Source organism: Pan paniscus, chromosome 1, assembly GCF_029289425.2.
Source record: "Pan paniscus chromosome 1, NHGRI_mPanPan1-v2.0_pri, whole genome shotgun sequence".
NCBI classification, from domain to species: domain Eukaryota; kingdom Metazoa; phylum Chordata; class Mammalia; order Primates; family Hominidae; genus Pan; species Pan paniscus.
Genome location: NC_073249.2, coordinates 124,002,298 through 124,024,743, shown reverse-complemented (window position 1 = coordinate 124,024,743; position 22,446 = coordinate 124,002,298). Strand labels below are relative to the sequence as shown.

Below are 22,446 nucleotides of genomic sequence, written 5' to 3'. Positions count from 1 at the left end.
GTTATTCATAGGAAATGAAGGAAAGTAAATCGATTTTAATGTAAAAAGAACATATCCTAATAGGTACCCAATAAGATAATAATAAAGTAATAATTCAACAGATTAATCCCTGTTTAACCACACAGAGTTTAAAATCACATTGAACCTGACCATTTCTAAATTTGGAACATGGTAAGAATCACTACTACAAGAATCAGACCTTTTCTTGGGAGAAAAGTAGACATTCTTCTAAGAATATTAAATTTATCAAGTTCCCAGAGCCCAGGTCATCGTTATTGACACATCAAGTTATTGTCCAGGATTCAGAATCAATGAGAAGGTCAAGGACACATCAGCAAGCCTAAATGCTGGACATATTTTGGGGCTTTTTCCATTCTCAGGGAGTAAAGTACAATCATTGTATTCATATTGCCTGCCATTGCAGCTTTACAAGAAAATTTCAACCAAATCAGCATAGAACAAAAATGAATTAAAAGTAACCTTTAAATTGAAAAATTAAGATTTTTTAACCAAATGTGGCAGCGATGCAATCTGGATGAACTTAGGTTCCTATCCACGTCTTCAAAGTTCCCCCCTTTAACTAATATTTATTTTGTGTCTTGTTATTTTATACTGGACTCAGAGAGTTATGTAACATCAATTGCTACTAAGCAATTAATATATGAGTGAACTCAGAAATTAAATCACAGGAAATATTTAGGAGATATCACAATTTATCATAGGATGTATTTGGTATATTTATCAAAAATGTCAGAAAAATATAATATATTATCTATTTTAGTTAATTAACTTAAATTTTATGAAATATTTTTACCAAAAATAAAAGCACAGGCTATGATAAGTTAGTACAAATCATTGCTCTTGGATGGTAAAAACATATGACATTAGTTAAATTGTATTAAAATGTTAAATTATACCATGATACAATTAAACATTACAATTTACCAAATTTTCGAAGCGAAGGCTCTTGAGCCAGAATAAATAAATCATAGTTATCATTAAAAACAAAAGTAATAGCTTCTACTTTTTAATATAGATGTAATACAACATTTATATTGTAAATATATTATCATTAAAAAGTGTTTTCCTCATATTTTTGAGTACCTTTCTCCTTTTGATGGTAAGAGATTGATTTTGAACCTACAGGCTGGATATATTCAGATCAGAGGCAGAAGCAGTATTACATAAAACAGCTCTCTTCTTACCACCAGAAATGCAGTAAACTAGATTATACATTTTATCTGGCTTGGCACAGGTAATTCAGATATAACAACTTTTCCTAAGAGCAAATTCCTCTTAATAATCTAGTACATACATGATAAAATCATGGTAGAAAATTTAATAGGTGCATGTGTCAAGTGCAATACAAAATAAATATAGCGTATTTTTAATGCACTAATCTAAAATATGAGTGACCCAGATTAAACTCCCTGATCTAAATATTAAAAATAACCTTTAGAACCTAACATAACTAATAGGACATTTTCCAATAGTGCTGTGCAGCTATGTCTAAAACATCCACAGAAAAAAGTACTTTCAAAACCACTTAAATCTGATATGTCTGCTCTTACAACTCAATATTAAGATAAATAATCCAATTAGAATATTAACCAAAAGAGTTTAACAGCTATTTTATCAAAGAAGTTATAGAAATGGCCAATAAGCACGTGAAAAGATGTTCAACAAAAGTAGTGATTAGGAAAATGCAAATTACAACCACAATGAGATAACATTTCACACCAACGAGAATGATCATAATCAAGAAGACAGACAATAACAAGCATTAGTGAGAATGTGCAGAAATGACTATCCTCATACATGGTTACTTGGAAGAGAAAATGGTACAATCGATATGGAAAAGAGTGGAATTCGCAAAATATTGAATATAAGTTTACCATAACACAAGAATTCTGCTTCTAAGTATATACCAAAAAGAAATGAAAACACATCTATACAAAGACTTGTATGCAATTATTCACTACAGCACCGGTATGGAGAATAGCGAAAAAGTATAAACTACACCTATTCTATCAACTGCCAAGTAAAAGTAAACAGAACCTGGTATACCCAATCAATGGAATACTATGAGAACAAAATAAGGAGCAAAGTACTAATATATGTATGCTACAGCATGGATGAACCTAAAATGAAAGAAGTCAGACATAAAGGTCACATACACATTCATATGATTAAATCATAAATTTATTCATAAGTTTCATTCATATGAAATATTCAGAAAACTCAAATCTACAGTGACAGAAAGCAAATTAATTGTTAGCTAGGTCTGAGGGGGTGGAAACATGGACTGAATATTAACACGAGGATTATTTCCGGAGTGGTATAAGTATTCCGAAACTTAGATTGCAGCACATCTGTAAATTTAGTAAAAATAATTCACTTGTACACTTAAAACAAGGGAATATTTATAGTGTTTAAATTACACTTTGATAAAGCTATTAGTTTTTTTTAATTAATGTGTTTGTAGAAATCAACAACAATAATGAAAGAAAAAAGCTGTTGGAAAGAGCCAGCTAGAAATGTGCTATGACTACAGGGGACAAAATATTACTCAAGGAATCTCACAGTGGAGATCAGGGAAAAAGACATGTGTTTAATTATAGATTTATTGTTGTTTTGATCCAGATATTGAGTTATTAACAAGAACATCATTTGCTATTCATATATGAGATATGATGGCAATGACAACTTCACAACTTTCCTTTCATCATGTCTTCCTACAAATCTTTTGTCACAAGCAAACTTAATTACTTTTTTGTAAAATAATGAGAAAGAAAAGGAGACCTAAAATAAAGAGAAAATATTCACTCATACCGGTATGTTCCTGAAATTAATATAGCTGCGAATGCCACATTTGGAAGCTGTTTAAATGGTAACTGAAGTTTTATCATTCTCAGTTTAAGAACACATGAATGAAATCTCCCCACACTATATTTCCATGTCAACTCCAGATTAATTCTTTATGTGCTGAGCTATCTAGATATCTTAACAAAAACAGAAGGCAGACCTTATACCTGCCTAAGATTGCTAAAACAAACGTGTTCACCAGGCTTTACGAGAACAACGGAGTAACTTACTTTTTCACCAGGAGGACCAATTGGACCTTGTGGACCAGGAAGACCCTATTTTAAAAGAATTTATTTCATATATCAGATATCAAATCACAGTAATATGCTTTTAAAACAGCAAATTATTAGCTCACTATAGTACATAGTGAGTTATAAGAATCTGTATATATTCCCATACACCCCAAGGAATTTTAGAACACGATGAGGAGTTTTACACAAGCTGCTCTTTTTTGCAAAGGGACTATAATGCGATCCTATTCAGAACCCTCCTGCAGGTGGCTATTAGTCCTGGCATTCCCTAAACATTGAATGAGTCATTTTTCCCTGGGAAGAGAGGGGCTTCCGCAAGTTTGCTCAAATTTTTTTTAAAAAAGAAAAGTATGTATTTTCCTACATTCACATTTTAAATATTGCTAGGACTACATAGAAAATTGTGAGACTGTCGATTTTCTTATAGAAAGATAGCATCTTCCCCCCATTATTTCAAAGGAGCTGCAGTGGCTTAGACTTACCTGAGGTCCTGGATTCCCTTGTTGACCTGGAGGCCCAGGCTCCCCTTGGGGACCCTGCCAGAGGAAAATATAAAAACTTTTTAATGGGCTATATTACACAATAGATTTTTTTTCTTCTCAATTGGAAAATACCTCTACCCACCCTCAAACAGTTTTCCCTGATGAGATTCTGGAAAATATTTCAAAATATTAATGCAAGCTGTATCTAATATACTTAGCAAAATGTAATAAATCATTATATTTTAGATTTAACAACAAAAAATGGTTTCTTAGGGCTTATATTTAAATATGAGTTATTTTATCACTATTTGCTACATACCATGTTCCCTTTTGGTCCTGGGGGGCCATCTACACCTGCCATACCCTGCAATGAAGAAAAAGTATTTATGGTTGTTTATATGTTTTGATGCTAAAATAGAAAATCAAAAAGACTAATCTAATAGCATGATACTCACTACCCTAAGCAACTAAAAATCATTTTAGGATTTAATGGAAACGAAGAAGAGACAAGACCTATACTTTCTTTTCCATGTCCACATTGGAGACAATCTAGCAACATTTTCCTCTGCATGCTGGGGATGTATCATGAAAACACTAAGATAGATAATCAAAAGGAAGATAGAAGGAAAGGAGGGAATGATGAGTTAAAGTGAAAGGCAGCAACAATAGATCTTCAAATATAACAAGGCAATAAACTCTTGGCTCTCTACTGAGGGCTTTTATGGCCTCTAAAAGGTTGGCAACAAGCTTTCCCTAGAAAATCTTCAATGTTTCCAGCAATACATACAGGCTGCCCTGGAGCTCCTGGAGTTCCCCTTGGACCCAGCAAACCTCGTGGGCCCTAGGAGAAAAAGAAAAAGCACGCCTTTATAAAAAAAAATGTCCTAATAACATGCCTCTTTCAATGAAGAAATCCTAAGGTTATTTTTAGAATAAAAATATTTGGACATCTTTTATTAACACACTGAAAGTGATGTCCATAACATAAATATCTAGTGTTTATACTGATCCAAAAGCCAGAATAAATAACAGTTTTTAGTACAGAAACTGTGTTTCTTTGATTCTATAATATTACATATGAATCACTTGGGGAATTTTTAAAATAGGAAACAGTTTAATATTTTCAATAAGACACTTTTGTGTCATTTTTTGATTTCAATGACAGCATTGAACATTATTATTCAATCAGATATACTACATAAATAGAAGAGTCCTGATTCTCATTTATTGTACATTTAGGTAAATTTCATCTTAAGACAGCATTCACTGAGGAAGGAAAACGATCATCTGTGTAACTATATATGCAGATTACAGAAATCATTTTTTGAGGTTTCTTAAATTATTATTATTCACACTTGATTTCTCCTCTTCTTTTTCCCCCTCCTGCACCTGCTCACCTTCTTTTCCTTCTTTAGAAAAGCCAATAAAATAATCTAATTTCTCTCCCATTTGCTTGAACTTACTTGACAAGGATCTAAAATGTGGCACAAGGTAGAATGCAGCAATTTAAAACCAAAATTAGGAGGCCTATTTCCAGTTTAGTTATTTTGTTAGCTAGCTTCAAGTAAACCTTCCCAGATCAGTTTCCTCATTTGTAATATTTGGTGGAGAAAAGTGATATAATCCATATGTCTGGTATATTCCAAGTGACATATTATTTTTTTTCTTCTGGTAATAGGATTCATTTCTTCTCAGTACATAAATTTCGGAGCTATTGATGACAGCACAAAAAACAAAACAAAGAAACAGCAACAAAAACTAGGTAAGGTAACTTTTTTGGCTGGAAATGTTACATTCCACAGATTTTTCCCTCAATTGTCTAAGATTTTCTCTGTAACAAAAGGAGCTCTATATATCCTTTTTAATTTTTTTCGCATGGCAATTATCTGGTTAGCTTAGCTAAGACTGCAATGTTTACCTGGGTTTATCATTGTTTTTATATGTGTAACACCAGTCACTAGTCATAAAAACTAGAAATATTACTTAAAAATAAAAAGTAAGTTGCTTACAGCTTCACCTGGAAGACCTCTTGGTCCAATTTCTCCATCTTCTCCCTGTCATTGACAAAATGAATGAGAGTATAGAACATTTGGACAATGTATCATTTCAACATGATTTTGTTTTATTATGTTTTAATTTTAAATATTTCTTAAAGAAAAGAAAAGAAGTATTAACATACCCTCATTCCATCATCACCAGGAGGACCTGGAGGACCTTGAGGTCCTCGTTCACCCTGTTAAATCAATACAAATAAGATTAGCATATGGAAAGAAGTAGAATGTTTACAAGTCTATCAGGTAGCTATCCAAACCAAATAAAACAGGACATTTGGCAGGGAAAATATATGCTTTATTTACCCTCCTCAAAAAATTTTGCAGATAAATCATAATTTAACAACTTTAACTGGCTTTACATGTTAGTATGCTAATAATATTTTATAATTATAATATTTTCTCTCAATTTTCAATACAAAAGTTATGTAAAATAAGTATCTTAAATCGTTTTCAGACATTTAATTATTTTAAGCTAAATTATTCAGAAACTTATTTTGCTGATGATTGTATTAAATATGGATATATTTTGGTGATTTTGACTTAAATATTTTCTACTTCTAAGTAATTTATATTAAATCAGCATAACTCAGGTGACTAAAGAAATCTGGTATTTTTTAAATGGATACAATTATGTCTTGATCTTAACATGTTAGACACATATTATATGTTCTGTCAGACATTCATAGGGTTTTCTTTCCTTTTACTATTTTTTTCTTCTCCAATTTACTTAAAGCTTATCTTATTCTCATTATTAATGCTGTTAAAGAAAGATGTGAAGATCTAAAGCTGATCTTTTTCTGAGAGATTGTCTGCATAGTTTCCAACTAAAATTATCTACTGGAATACTGTTCAGAATCATGGTTTCTTTAGCCTTCACAAATTACAAGTTCTTGCCTTGTACTGAAAGTTTTTACCATCACCAAAAATAATATAGTGCCTAGTACATTACTGTATTAATGACAAACCACCTACAGATGTCTTCTTTTGAGTATATGTCCACAGGCAAAAAGCAATGAAAAGGTTGAAGGAATTATTAAAAAATTAGAGGTAAAATTAAATGTCCACATTGCTCTTCTGTTTATGTGATATTTTCCAGGTACATGTATATAAAGATTCTGATTCAATTTATGTTTGCATAAAAGGAATATTATAATTTCTAAAAATATTCAAAGAACTTACACTGATACCACATGTGTAATTTTACCTATTTTCCTTCTAGTATCTATTAGATTATTGAGTGGATTCACAAACGTTAAAATTAATTTTTCTTCTTTTTCTGATTTTGCAAATTGTTATCAATTCTAAAATATTTTATAACATTCCCTGGAAAAAAAGGAATAGATGTATCTTACCCTGTGACCTTTGTCACCTGGCAGACCCGGAAGTCCATCAAACCCTCGATCTCCCTGTAAAACCATCATCATCATCATCATCATCATCATCATCATCACAATTCCAGTCTAGATATGTACTGCAATTTAAATGCGAAATATTCTCTCAGATTCAGAAAATGGATTTTTAAATATAAAATTTTCCAGAGTGAACTGACACACAGGATGTGAATATAAAAATATGTGAGCTCCTGACCTTTGCCCCAGGTTCTCCTGGCATTCCTCTTCCTCCATCTGCACCTGGACGACCCTAATAATGCCAACAGCATGATTAAGCAAAGTGACTTTTATTACTAGCAAGGAAGTAAAATAAATAAATAAATAAAACTAATGATCATGGCAGATGCCTTCAAAATGCACAATGAAAATAAGCCATACCCTTTTTCCAGGTTTTCCCGTTGGACCAGGGGGACCCTGGACGCCTCGAGGGCCCTATATCAAGACATCATAATTAAACCATATTATAGAATTCTTGATCAATAAACTCAATAGCATCAAGAGAGATGGTTTCAGAAACTAATATCCTCTTAGCGTTACCTTAATCATTCAAACACAAGAAAATTATTTCCATGTAAAAGTTCAGATAAAGCAGAAGACAAAAGGTTCATATCAAATAAATACCTATTTTTTCTAAATGGCTCCATTTTTTTTTTTTTTTTTTTTTTTTTTTTTTTTTTTTTTTTTTTTTTTTTGAGACGGAGTCTAGCTCTGTCGCCTAGGCTGGAGCCCAGTGGTGCGATCCCGGCTCACTGCAAGCTCTGCCTCCCAGGTTCACGCCATTCTCCTGCCTCAGCCTCCCAAGTAGCTGGGACTACAGGTGCCCGCCACCACGCCCCGCTAATTTTTTGTATTTTTAGTAGAGACGGGGTTTCACCAGCATGGTCTTGGTCTCCTGACCTTGTGATCCACCCATCTCGGCCTCCCAAAATGCTGGGATTACAGGCGTGGGCCACCGCGCCCGGCCCTTATCACTTATTAATTATATATGTAGACATGAGGTTACATTTAAATAAAAGAAATAATTACACATTTTATTCCCCAAACCTTGGGGTTTTACATTTCCCTTGATGGAACACACTCTTAACTATCCATTCCATTTCTCTTCTCTTTCCAATCCCCTTTCTTTCACTTTCTCTCATTTGTTGGATGTTCTTTACTAGATATTTCTCCTTTCATTGCGCTTATAATGTTGGATTGTAATGGTCTTTTCTCATGTTTGAATCTCCCATTTAGATTGTGAACTGCTAAAGTTTTTAACCTATTTTTCCCCACTATACTCCTAAAATTTAGCACAGTGCCTGGTACACATCTCTTTTAATCAGCTGCAAAATTTTGGAGGACAATTTGGCAATCCCTGAAGCAAATTATTGACTGGCACCATACTATGTCAGATTAAAGGTTTAAAATTCTCATTATCTTTTTCTTCAGTAGCAGTACACCATAACGTGTCAATATATACTTTTCGTGGGGATCGATATACATGTTTTAAAATAAAAGTATACAGCTAAAAATAGGTCAAATGTAGTTTCACTATAAATATTACATAGGCCTTCATATTTAACTAACTACATATACTATTTAAAGTTAATTGAAACAATATGCATATAATAAACATGGTAGAAAAAAATGAAACCCAAATTTGAAAATATAAATAATTTTTATAATCACTGTGAAATGTTCATTCTAGAAATATAAAATTAAGACTGTCTAAAGACCCAGCACGGTGAATCATTCCTATAATCCTAGCACTTTCGGAGGCCCAGGAGGGCAGACTGCTTGAGCTCAGGAGTTTGAGACCAGACTGGGCAACATGGTGAAACCCCAACTCTAGAAAAAATGCAAAAAAATTTGCCGGGCATGCTGGCACATGCCTGTAGTCCCAGCTACTTGGGAGGCTAAAGTAGGAGGATCCTTTGAACCCAGGAGGCAGAGGTTGCAGTGAGCCAAGATCATGCCACTGCACACTCCAGCCTGGGCAACAGAGCAGAGCGAGACTCTGTCTCAAAAAAAAAAAAAAAACAAAAAAGATTGTCTACAGGTTAAAGAGTATGTAGCTTTGTAATGAGAAGACTGTACTCTGAACTCCAGTCCGAAGGCATGGGCCAACAATAACAGTACAATTTTTTTTTTTTTTTTTAGTTTTTAATGAAAATAATCCTTCCTTTGATAACACATTTCTCTTTTTGGATTAAAGGAGTCAAGGAAAACTAAAATCCAAAATAATTACTGCAATATGTTTTCAGCTTCATCTATTTTATAAAAAGAAAGTGTTGAGCAAAAAGTTCACAAACTTTGGGAAAAAATAAACTCCCTACATTTTCATATAGTCTAGTATCAGTATTTTTACATGATTCCCAGTTAAGCTGCATTTTCCATCCTTTTAATGGCAAAGTTAACCCAACATAAAAAAGAAGGCTACTATATCTTGAATCACCCAAATATCGTAATCAGTTTTCTCTGAATTTTTAATTTCAAAATAAACCCTCATATATCAATGGAATACTACTCAGGAACAAAAAAAATTAACTATTGATGCATTCTCGAAGGAATTATGCTGTATCAAAGAAGCCAGTCAAGAATAAAAAGTCAAATTTTTATTTTTTACCTGAGGACCTGGATCACCACTCTCACCTTTGGCCCCAGATGAACCAGGCCCCCCCTATAGAGAAAAAGTGAAGATATTTCACTTAATTTAGCAATTTCATAACTACTTTTATCCTGCCAATTGCACCTGAAATAATTAAACATTATTCAAAATATATTTAATCATATTAGCCTTAACTTATTAATTAACACAGTAAAATTTTCCAGCACTTGCATTGAAATATATCTCTTCTCAATATACTGATTACATTCCAATTTGTGTGCAATAAATGTCTATATTTTATGTAGCACTACACAGAAGCTAACCTCATGAAATCACATTGAAATTGTCTTTTGTGTGTGCACTATCAGAACTCATATGATGACACACAAAGCATTATTTATGACTACACTGTGATGTAGTAGTAGAGTAACCCATTATTACCAAATCAGATATACATGTAATCCATTTATACTGTAAGGATTTGACAAAGTCAAGTCCTTGACAAAATGTTACTGCTTTTATATTCAGATTTTTTTAGACTCTGAATTGTATAATAATAAAATGGCAAGAACCTGGTGTTATTGATACTATTATAATTGCCGTGAAATAGTGTTAACACATTTTTCCCAGGTTGGTTTGTTTTTTCCCATGAGAATAAGTCTGTATAACAAACATCTCTTAAATACATTTACATAATTAAGAAGGTGACCAGGCATGGTGGCTCACGCCTGTAATCCCAGCACTTTGGGAGGCCAAGGCAGTTAGATCACCTGAGGTCAGGAGTTCGAGACCAGCCTGGCCAATATAGTGAAACTCCGTCTCTACTAAAAATACAAAAATTGGCCGGGCATGGCATCGGGTGCCTGTAATCCCAGCTACTCAGGAGGCTGAGACAGAAGAATTGCTTGAAACGGAGAGGCAGAGCTTGCAGAGAGCCAAGATAGCACCACTGCATTCCAGCCTGGGTGACAAGAGCAAAACTCCATCTCAAAAAATAAATAAATAAAAATAACTAAAATGTAAACGGTGTAACAACAACCTGGCATGTGTACTAAAATAAATAAACAAAACATAAAATTGCTTTATAAACAAGTTGTGAGATTTAAAATTAAACACTAGGCAACACATATCCCCAAAAAACTTCAGAACATTAAAAATAAACATGGTGATTATAGCTACTTCATGCTGAAATACTGTGTGTTCTAAAAGATTCTAATTTATTTAAATCCATACACATTCCATTAAATACTACATCGTATAAAGTATGACAGAGATTTAAATTATGCTAAATCTGAAAAATGGTAGCAATTTATAGTCTCCTGGTGACTCCAAAGTAAAAGAAATATTAACGATGCCCACAAAATACAAAAAGTCAAGTAACATGAATTTTCTAATCTTTAAAATTAAGAGAATAATGACTTTGAAACTTCCAATGAAGAATTATTGCAAATAAACTTCTACAAGAGAAAAACTGGGGTTCTACATTAAATCAGATTATTAATCACTGAATTGAATGCAATTATGCAATTATAGAACGGACTATTTTTAATTAATCGACTGTATTACATTCTCTGTATATAAGCACTACCTACTCAACAGATTATAATTATTTTGCTCCAACATTTATTCTAAAAAATGTCACACAGTCATTGACTATAAAATAATAGGGAAAAAACAGATTTTCTACACTTCCTGCATGTTTTATGATACAGTCCTCCATTTGTCTATAAAGATAACTAGATGTAAACAATTGGTTAAAATAATTTTTCATAGGAAAAATGTACAGATGTCAAAATATCGATGTAGACTTTCTTTTCTAAATCTTAATCTAGTGAATACTTTTTTAGACTATAGAATTAAGAGATATTTGGAAGACTAATAATGTTTTGATGCAAACATCAAATTTGCATGTTTTGAAATGGCAAAAAGAAACAATATGATTTTTTTCTCTCAATACCTACCTTCAATAATTAAGGAAGCTAAAACTTTCATATCAAAGTGATAAGTAGATAAAATTAATTAATTTTGCCTATGACTTTGAGAATGTGTTTATGGTTGTCAATATTTTCTCTTTGTCCAACAGTCTCTGGAAAATTGGCTGGCTCTTAATGGTTGTTTAATGAAAATAAGAACTGCTAATATAATGTGCCTCACTTGTTTTTGCTCATTGCTGCCGTTAGCCACTATGAATCCATTTCCTTGTGTTTTTCAAGATAATAAATGAAATTTATTTGAATAATAGAGTTTTAGATATCCTAGGACTGATATTTGTAATTTCTTTTTTTTTTTTGAGACGGAGTCTAGCTCTTTCGCCAAGGCTGGAGTGCAGTGGCGCAATCTCAGCTCACAGCAACCTCCACATCCCGGGTTCAAGCTATTCTCCTGCCTCAGCCTCCCGAGTAGCTGGGATTACAGGCATGTGCCACCACACCCGGCAAATTTTCTATTTTTAGTAGAAACGGGGTTTCTCCATGTTGGTCAGGCTGCTCTCGAACTCCCAACCTTAGGTGATCCGCCCGCCTTGGCCTCCCAAAGTGCTGGGATTACAGGTGCGAGCCATCGCGCCCAGCCTGGTATTTGTAAATTAAATCAAATATGGCACTGTTTCTCAAATATCTTTGGCCATAGGAATCAACCTGGTGCACGTATTAAAATTACAGTCGCTGGTTCCAATCCTGAATCTACAACATTAGAGTCTTAAGTTCAGAGTCCCAGAAAGTTTTATTTTTAATAAAATACCTAGGTTAATTCTTCTGATTCGAAATTTTATAATACACTAACATACTACTTACTTTCCTGTTATGTAAATTTGAGTCATTAACAAATAATTAAAAATTAACTCTATTTCATTGGTTAAGTGATGTAGAATCTGCCATATTACTGTATTTTGGAAAAGCAAAGCATGATAAAATACATGATAAACATTTAATAATGTGTTAAATTATATAATTTAAATTCTATGAAACATATTATCAGAATATGTGTTCCCCGTGAGCTTATATGATTGAATGTATATTCCTGCAAAATATATATAAAATTTTATGACTAAATTATGGTAAATATAAATATAAGAAATCTACATAATAAAATCTTCGATAAAATACATGAAGAAAAACTATTATCCTAATATAGTCAGTAAAACAGACTAAATAATTAGAAGACAAAGTACTTGATTTAAATTTGAATACAATAGTTTTGCTGCAAGTGTCTACTATGTACAATACAGACAAGATTTTAACTTTCAGAATAATACATTCTGTAAATAGATTTATTTTCATAAAATATTTTGAAAGTCTATGAGAGCATATGAAAGCATAGCAGAAAAAAATTTATACAAAAAAATTTAAAATATAAATTATTTATCCATCTATTCTAAAATTAATGAGAATCCTGGTTTAAATCCTGTGAACTGCTACACCGCTTAACATTAGTATATTCTAGTGTATTTGAAGATTCTTTAGACAAAAATATTTGAAATATCTTAGCTTGCTATCACGCTAGTGAGAAAAAAATAACACTTTGTTATTTCCAAGAATTTCTACAAGAGAAAATACTCTCTCTAATAGTTGAAGCACCTTGTGGAATACTGAGGCAACCTGCAGTTTAAAAAGTATCTTGCTTGCCCTAAGATTGTGTCATAATTTTCATTGGCCTCAAATAAATTTTTCTTTTTTAACAAACATTTTGTTTAATATAAAATTAAGTCTCAAGGATTTAATGTAAAACATAATTTTGGAAGCTGAATATTAGGCAAATGAATGATACTTATAGTTTAAGAAATTAATAGTTGGATATGACTCAATTACATTTGTAATTTTATTTATTCAATTTAAAATTTTTTTACTGAGACCTTTTGATCAAAATGTACTGAAAACTGAATTGAGAAGGGTTTTTTTTAATGGAAACAACAGCAAGCATGAAAACATACCCTATTGTCACCAACCATAGATATGCACAATCCCTGGAAGAAGTTGCACAGGGAACTGCTAATTTGAAAATTTTAACATATATTATCTTTGTTGGGGTAACCTACCACAGGACCTGGTCTTCCAGTTAGACCCATTGGGCCAGGTGGGCCTCTCAGAGCAATCTAGAAAACAAAATATATCAAATTCAGTAATATTCTCCTGGAAGAGCACATTAAAGTACAATATGAATTTGCACAAGCTGCCCTTAAGTAATACATGATCAACACAGATTTAATAGCTACATGCTAGAAAGAGTGTCAGGTTACTGAAGAACTGCAAATTTCTAGAATGACAAAAGAGGTAAATATCAGACATTTTAAAAACTTTTTAACATATAAAATCTTGTAATATATATTGCTATGACTTAATCAAAAATAAAAGTTAAACTAGATTTTAGAACAACTAATATCTGCTAATTTACTATTCTGAATTTACTCAAGAATAATGCATAGCCTTTTTCTCTTAAATGTGTAGGCACAATTTGAGAGGCTTTAAATAAAATTCTTTTAGCAATATTTTAGGAAAAATTATGATAACCAAAGCCAGACACCATAAAACAAAACTGGTCAGGAAGTGTTATGATAATATGTGCCTTTTAACAAATCTCAGATATAATGCTAGAGAGAAGAATGTTTTATTTTGTATAATCATACGCATAATAAACTGATTACATGCACTATTGTTACACTGAATATTAGAAATGTGAAATTAGCATACTTGAAAAGCTGAAACACATACAGTACAACAGATAAAAATTTGATAGATGTTAAATTAGTATTGTGTGCTACTTTTGAATATTAGAGAGCTCAACAGATGAACACTTAGATTTATCACAAAGATATCAAAAATAATACCACAACAGAAATAAATGCAAAATCATATTAGAAAAGTGCACGAGATGAAAACAGTAGGATCTCCAAAGTCACTACTGACTCACCATGAGATTTTTGACAATATACTTCTTAATCCTTGAGATTAAATATCTGAAAAATTGAATTATAATGCTTGCTACCTATTTTTCAAGTAGGTTAAGAGGACTAATAAAATGAGGAATTCAATGACCTCATAAAATATTTAAGTTCAAATAATTACCTTAAAATCGTTCAAAAGAATATATTTTATAAAATAAGTTATAGAAATCTTTAGTAAATTATTTTAAATAATTTTAGATTTGCATTATGCCAAAATCTAATAAACAAATATTTTAATTTTTCATTATCTTTAAACATGATACAATCAAATAATGATATATTTTCAGATTAATAGACTTAGGAAAGACATAAACAAATATTGAGGATGAATTACAATTTTTACTCATGTTTTCAGATATTTTTATACATGCTGCATAAATTCATCATGATGCATAAAAATTTTATCACAGAAGTGATTTATATTGGTTAGAAAGTGGGTAACCATATCCATACCAACCAAAAATCCTTTATTTCCTTCTTCCTTAAAAAGAAAACCAATACTATGAAGAAAAATGTTATATGAATTCCAGTTCCTTCCTGGTCTATCCTTTTGATTTTCTTGTGTATATTCTAATTTCAATGAAACTAATTAAAAAACATAAATGTAATTCTATATTTTATAAGTCTACAAGTAGTGGAAGCTTTAAACTAAAAAACATAAATTGAAATTTTAAAAATACTACAGATTATAAAGATTAGGGTTGGTAAGAAATTTGAAGGTTTCTTTGTTATATATGATGTCCAAAAAATTTAATTTTCTGTGTTATCCATGATACGTTAAATAATCCAGAAAATTAAGAACAAATGTATTTCAAATTTTATTCTCTTAATTATAACCAATCATTGACTTATAAGTTAGCAGAGTAAAACTGGATGTGAAAGATAAGGTGCACTAGGTGTAAATATATCAATACTCTTGGGAAAAAAAATAGAAATCTTGCGTGTTATGGTGGGAGACTGCTAGAATTATATAATGGCAACATTGCATTGGTCAACTACCTAACTATAATTTTCAATTAATAAACATCACTACTAGAAAAACAAATATAATTTTAGCAGTTTTCCAAGTAAGTTTAATACACTATTCAGAAGTAAATATTCTATTAATAATGGTAGCGTCTTCCGTATGTACACACATATATACTTGACACAGAGTGAGTCATCTTGTGGGAATGCAAGTTTATCCTTTCTTACCCGAGCCTGCTGAAGAATAGCTTGAGCCTGAGCTTCCTGAGCAGAGATGGTTGGTCCTTTGGAACCATCACCACCATAACGGAACTTGGAAGAGATAACATTAAGAAATTCAAAATTAGCTTTGTCAAACATGTTGAATTATGTGCTTTGATCATTAGATAAAAACCACCTATTAAAATGGTGGGATTTTACAAAATTACACAGTAACTCCATAATGAATCATGAGATCTAGTTTGTTTTGGTTTTGCTCTTTCCATTTCTTCTGGAAGTTCTTTACACTACGGTTACCATTTGTAGAAGAAGAAACTAGAAACTCTGTTTCAATTTTAAATGCTATAATTTCTTTACCTCTGGAATAAACCATTGTGACTTTTTTTTAAGCACAAATGCTACCCATTTTATTGATTCATTTGTATAAAATTCCAAATATACCAAGTTCAGTGACAGTTACAGCTCAATCTCTATTTTGTTTGTCAAAATTTTTGGAATATCCATTAATACACAGGAAATTTTCCTTGTGATTTATTTATTTTGTTCACCCATTCTTAAGTACTTATGTTATAAAACAGATCTTCTGTAATATTCCTCTATAAAATTTGCTCCATTTTAACTCAAAATGCAGTAGGAGTCAATTTTTCATTCTAAGTAATTATTTCTTGAAACTTTGTTCATTACATTGAAATTGATAAATAAAATATGCATTTTTTTCCCAAAACACCAGGGCAACAAAAACTTTACAAAGGAATCTTACAGTAAAGCAAGTAATTTTTGAGCAATGAATAATAACACTACAAATAAATACTATTTATGACTATATAGATAATAGATGGTAAATAGTATATTAATGTTATGTTAAATAACATATGAAAAACATGTTAATAATGTGACTCAGGATAAACCACAATTGGAAATATTCTTAAAAACTCTGATGCTAAGAGTGTAATCAAATAATGAATTCTTAGTTTTAATGCAGAGATTGATACTTACCATAATTTTGTTTTGTAAAATTTCCCTGAATTTCCACAAATGCTGCTTAATTTCAAGTATTTCTACCTTGTACAATGGTTTTTAGTTGATTGCTCTTCAATATGGTTCAACAATACACTTCAGAAAAAAGATGACAAGATATCAAGTCATCTCTATAACATAAAAAAGAACATACCGGTAACATCAACATAGTACCAGGAGGACCAGGTAAACCATCAGCCCCTGGTAAGCCAGGACGTCCTGGGGGGCCCTAGAAAAATAAATGAAATAACCAAAATAAATAAATATCAAAATAATATTTACTAGAACTAGAATAACTTATAACATAAGTCTACTTTATCTAATTTGCATTTGCCCTTTCCACCTTATTTAGTCTGTTTTTAGTAAGTATACCTAGACAGAATTCTATTCTGTTGCACTGGTTTTAGATGATTTTAATAATGTTCGGTTATTAATATATAATCCAATTAAGCTATAAATTTTGCTCAAACTTTGTTCACAGCCTAAAACTGTGTAAGATGAAGAGTTCACATATATTTTAAGGGAAAGTAATGTGAGAAAAACAAGTGGTACAAGCCTGGTTCTTACAGTTAGATAAAAACAGATTTAAGTAAATAATGAAAGTTTTATTTAAAAATTACTAGGTTTAAGGTATATTTTAGTATTCTTTAACAGATACATAAATAGTATTTATTTAGTAGAATACTTAACTACATACTATATTTTAATAGACAATAGATACTATCTTCAAGAGAGATACTTTTTAACATAGATAATGACTAATTTTAGCATGTTAATGTTAATCATAGATAATCACTAATTTATTTTAAATGTTTACTGATTAAATATACTCAGTGTATGTATGTGTGCATGCATACATACATGTACATTTAGAAGTTTAGATGTGACTATGCTGTCCAGAAATCCAAGATATGGATATGAATATAGAAAATATTAAATATGTAATATATACATCTGTTCATAAGTATGTGACTCATAGATATAAGGTATATGTCCATAAGCTTTCAATATATATATAAGGAGACATTTCTACATAGCCATGTCATACTTGGCAGGGAAGCAAGTAAATTCAAAAATTAATAAATAACTAGATACAAAATGCTATAACTCAAAGCGCCCAACCAATATATAAAAAAATGCAGCAGCACTTTTCAAATGTGAATTTCTCATAAAAAGTTAACTCCTAGGAAAGTGTTAACATTGATTCTAGATTGGCAAAATTATATTTTATTTATAATATTATTTCAATAGATTCTCTACAAGTTTCAAGGAACTGTTAAAGTAAGTTCAAATAATGGCTTCTATAAAGAAATATTTTTTTAAAATCCTAACAAATCTAGCTTGAATGGTATAATTTCCTATTACTAAAATATTTCCTACATTTTTAGATCATTTATATGTCTCTATTTATAAGGCACAGTGTAAAGAGATGAATTTGTCACCTGATATAGAGTTTAAGGTGAGTAAATTACAGAATATAAAAAGGTCTTATGAAAATATGGTGGGATTTAAAAATATTAACTAAAATGACTATTACAAATAAATGTCTCCAAGAAACTGGACATATCAAATTAAGTAAGCAGAGCATGTAAGAACTAACTTTATGAACTTTATTTTAAATAAAAAGTTTCATAATGTTTGCATAATACACTTCTTATGTCCTCTGACCTTAAATAGCTGTCACTCAGTCCAGAATTTCTGAAATAGTTAAAAATCTTCCTTCATTAAATTTAAATTAAAAAGTTTTTACATTATTTAAATTGTAATTATATGAAAAGTATAAGTTATTTGCATCTCTGATCCTCTAAAGAACAAAAGAAAAAAAGTAGAAAGTTATTGGCTACTCAAGGATGTGGGGAAAAAAGGGAAAGTTATTTTATGAGAAGAGTTTGGAGAGACTTAACACAAAGGAGATATTTCAGTATGTAACCCAGGGTTTGATCTTCAAAGTAGAATTTAGATTTATTAACTTATTCTGTCAGCATCCAAATAAATATAAATGGAAATATCTGGAAAATATGACTGGAATTCAAATTTGAAGACCAGAATCCCGAATGTAATGAGTTCATATCAATATGGATATTGGGTGAAATAAAAGTTTGCTTACTAATTATGCCATAGATAAATGCACATTGTTTTCCTCACTTCAAAATAATATTTAAAATGTTAACTAAAATGTTGTGCAGCACTGAATTCATGCTGCCTTTACCCCTCCCACACGCAGTAAGATAACATGTTATACTTGTAGAATACATTTTAATTATTTAAGTCTGTATGACATGCATTTGTAATGAGATATCATGTCCATTCACTTACCCTATCGCCAGGGTCACCAGGGGGTCCAGTGGGGCCTTGTAGACCTGGAGGACCCATAATACCCTATAGAGAAACACACCATATCTTAATCAGATTCCTAATCTCATTCATATTTAGATGAATTCACTCTAGTCCTATCGAAGAGTTCGTTTATATTTTATAAATATACACTAGAGTTCTAAACAGTTGCCCTATTTATCTTCCTGTGAAAAGACAACATATAGAAACCAATTTGTAGCTAGTTCAGCTGCTCTCAGGGTGGAGGCAAACATTTCAAGGAAAAACAGGAAAGAAGAATATGCCAATGTAAAGTCTCTAAGGTCATATTTGGTCCCAGTTCTAACTGAAGAAATGGAACACTCATAAAATTAGATCTCAAAAATTTGATAGCCAAGTTGAACATGTAGAAATCATTTAGGTTAGAGGCAATTATGTTTCCTTTTATGGGTAAACATATTTAAATGCATCAGTATCATATATTATTTTAGATGACAAGAGTTTAATTAATTCCACAAAAGACAGAGGATTTTTTACAAGGTCTTATCAGTGCAATCACCTGAGAATAAACACACTGAGTAACATCAGCCTTATCAGGATACCACAATGGAATCTGATAATTACTCTACACAGAGGTATAGATAAGGCAGCTGCAGTCTACCTAGAAGTTGAGATTCCATTTGTTGAGATGTAATTATACCTCTGCAATGAAAATAAGAATGACTTTTTTTACTTTCATATATTTCAGTAGAAAGACAAAAATGAGTTTAGAAGATGCAGAGGTATCTAAGCCACAAAAATATTTAAAACAAAATTTAAAGAGTATTACTTGGATAGACAAATCAGAAGGCAGTTCAAAGGCACCAGCTCCTCTGAACAAATGTTTTTCTCTATAATTCAATATTCTAATTAGTCTAAAATGTTCTCATTAATTAATAGAAATCTTATATATGATTACTTTAAATAGACAAAAATAATCTTAAAACATTTACATACTGCAGGTCCTGCTGGTCCTGGTGGTCCTTCGACAAGCATACCCTATAACAAGACAAGAGAACATCTCTACCAGGGAAATATGACCCCCAACCTCTTAATTACATGAATATAAGAGAACACTATATCATTGCATATTAAATAGTGAATTATCTATTCTTGCCACTTAAATTAATTACAAATGTTTTTGCACAGGGAAGGAAAGAAATTCAAAATTATAGAAGATATAGACTGTGCCCTCAGAGAATGTGTGAATTGAGTGGAGTGGAAATGAATATTTAGATGAATAATATTATAAAGGAGAATATGCTAAGTGCTCCCAGGAAGAGTACAGACAAAACAATCTACCAAGGTTTTTTATTTTTTGTTTTTCGTTTGTTTGTAGCCCACAGAATAATACCTGGCATAAAACAGAAACTTAGTACATATTTGCTGTGTAAATGAAAGAATGGAAAATAAGCACTTTAATTCAGGGAAATTACAGAAAAATCCAGGCAAAAGGAAAATGAATAAATATGATATAAGCTCTTTATAAGCAAAGGAATAAAGAGCTATTCAGAATAAGAACTCAGTTCTAAAACATTTATGATTCCACTCCATCTTTGGACTGCTGAAAAGCTATAATGTCATTTAAAAAGGGGGTTAAAACTTTTTATAATAAGGACTGATTCTCTCTGAAAAAAATATTTTCAACATTTTTTGTGAGCATGTTGCATGATTTTGGAGTAATGAGTAGATGGCCAACAAGGTCCTTAAAATTGTCTCTTTTTATTCTTTATCATTTTTCTTTCTCTGTTTTTTTTTTGAAATTTTTATGTCCTTACAATTTCTGAAATGATTTTCGTGTTGTTCTACCTTCAGTTCTAATACATTAGTTTTTCTGAATTGTTTATTAGCAGGAAACGATGGCAAAACTGCTTCCAAGTAAGAATCTGTTTCTTAGCAATATTATTAGTAATAATATTGATATGAATTTTAAAGGATTAATTTGGAGTGAATTAGAGGTTCTTCTGTAGATGAAAAGGAAGTAAAAAATATCATATGACACAATTTGGATATGTAACAAATATATATGTTATATATTTCAAATAATGTGAAGTCATAGAGATTAGAGAAAAATATCATTGGATTGGAAAGTAGGAAAGCTAAAAGTCCTATTATATCGCATTGATCAAACATTTGATACCTCAGGAAAATTACTTAAGTCCTTTAGATCTCTGGTTCTTTAGTTTTAAAATGAGAGAATTAGACAAGACAAATTTCAGCTACTTTCAAATTCTGAATTTCTGCAGCTCTATAATGTTTTGTTTTATTGAAATTCTCCTTTCTAGACAAGACCTTATTAACTTACTTATTTGTGGTGAATTGCAAACATCTGGACATCAAGATTATCATTGGTAAAACACGAACATACATAATAATTTAACGTAATCGTGGCTCATAAGCAATTTTACCAATCTTTAAAGTGCATTCACACCACTACTTACAGGCTCAACCACTGCTGGTTCTCCTTTCTGTCCTTTCTCTCCATATGCACCATGGCCATTTATCTGTTGAATGAAATATTCAAAACAGCCTAAATGTCTGTAAGACCATTTCTTTCTTTCTTTCTTTTCTTCTTCTTTTTTTTTTTCTTCTTTCTTTTTTGGAGACAGAGTCTCCCTCTGTTGCCCAGGTTAGAGTGCAGTGGCTCGATCTCCGCTCACTGCAAGCTCGCCTGCCGGGTTCACGCCATTCTCCTGCCTCAGCCTCCCGAGTAGCTGAGACTACAGGCGCCCGCCACCACACCTAGCTAATTTTTTTTTGTGTGTGTATTTTTAGTAGAGATGGGTTTTCGCCGTGTTGCCCAAGCTGGTTTAGAACGCCTGAGCTCAGGTAATCCGCCCGCCTCTGCCTCCCAAAGTGCTAGGATGACAGGCGTGAACCAAAGCATCCGGCCAGCCATTTGTTTTTAAAAAGATAATTTAGTCAACTAAACACATTTAAAACAACCTATTAAAATATATTTTTAAATATGAAGACCTATTGAAGGCTTAAATATGGCAAAAATTAAAAGAGAGGCATAAGAAGCATTAATACTGAATCTTAAAATGAGATTGAACGATCGCCTCTTATAAACATGTTTTATAATGACATCTGTAGATGTCAGTTATTATTCCCAGGCATTAAGAAATGTCATCAAATTAAATTTAAAAAATAGTCTAAAAATCAGAAATAAAAAATCAGACTTGCTACTTGGAATAAAAACAGCTACGGTTTAATTTTATCAATGACAAAATTTCTGATGCAATTCTATTCAAGATTTTACTTTCAAATAATGACTCCAAAAGTACGGCCAAAGATACAACTGCTGAAGATTCCCATGTGAA

At 31.5% G+C, this 22,446-nt stretch overlaps 1 protein-coding gene across 3 annotated transcripts in view; it reads right to left on the bottom strand.

Moving 5' to 3' along the window:
- Positions 1–22,446, bottom strand: part of COL11A1 (collagen type XI alpha 1 chain) — a 233,700-nt gene that overhangs the window by 123,789 nt on the left and 87,465 nt on the right. For all 3 annotated transcript variants that reach the window (XR_008626073.2, XM_034932204.3, XM_003808494.7), the window contains exons 9-24: positions 21,565–21,627; positions 20,081–20,122; positions 19,088–19,150; positions 16,926–17,000; positions 15,764–15,847; positions 13,664–13,720; positions 9,649–9,702; positions 7,422–7,475; positions 7,240–7,293; positions 7,005–7,058; positions 5,778–5,831; positions 5,608–5,652; positions 4,386–4,439; positions 3,918–3,962; positions 3,599–3,652; positions 3,096–3,140 (exon numbers count right to left, since the gene is read on the bottom strand). Coding sequence is in view for 2 of the 3 variants with exons in the window: in XM_034932204.3 (XP_034788095.3) it covers positions 3,096–3,140; positions 3,599–3,652; positions 3,918–3,962; positions 4,386–4,439; positions 5,608–5,652; positions 5,778–5,831; positions 7,005–7,058; positions 7,240–7,293; positions 7,422–7,475; positions 9,649–9,702; positions 13,664–13,720; positions 15,764–15,847; positions 16,926–17,000; positions 19,088–19,150; positions 20,081–20,122; positions 21,565–21,627 (897 nt within the window). In the remaining variant the exon portion in view is untranslated. The remainder of the gene's footprint in view (positions 1–3,095; positions 3,141–3,598; positions 3,653–3,917; positions 3,963–4,385; positions 4,440–5,607; positions 5,653–5,777; positions 5,832–7,004; positions 7,059–7,239; positions 7,294–7,421; positions 7,476–9,648; positions 9,703–13,663; positions 13,721–15,763; positions 15,848–16,925; positions 17,001–19,087; positions 19,151–20,080; positions 20,123–21,564; positions 21,628–22,446) is intronic.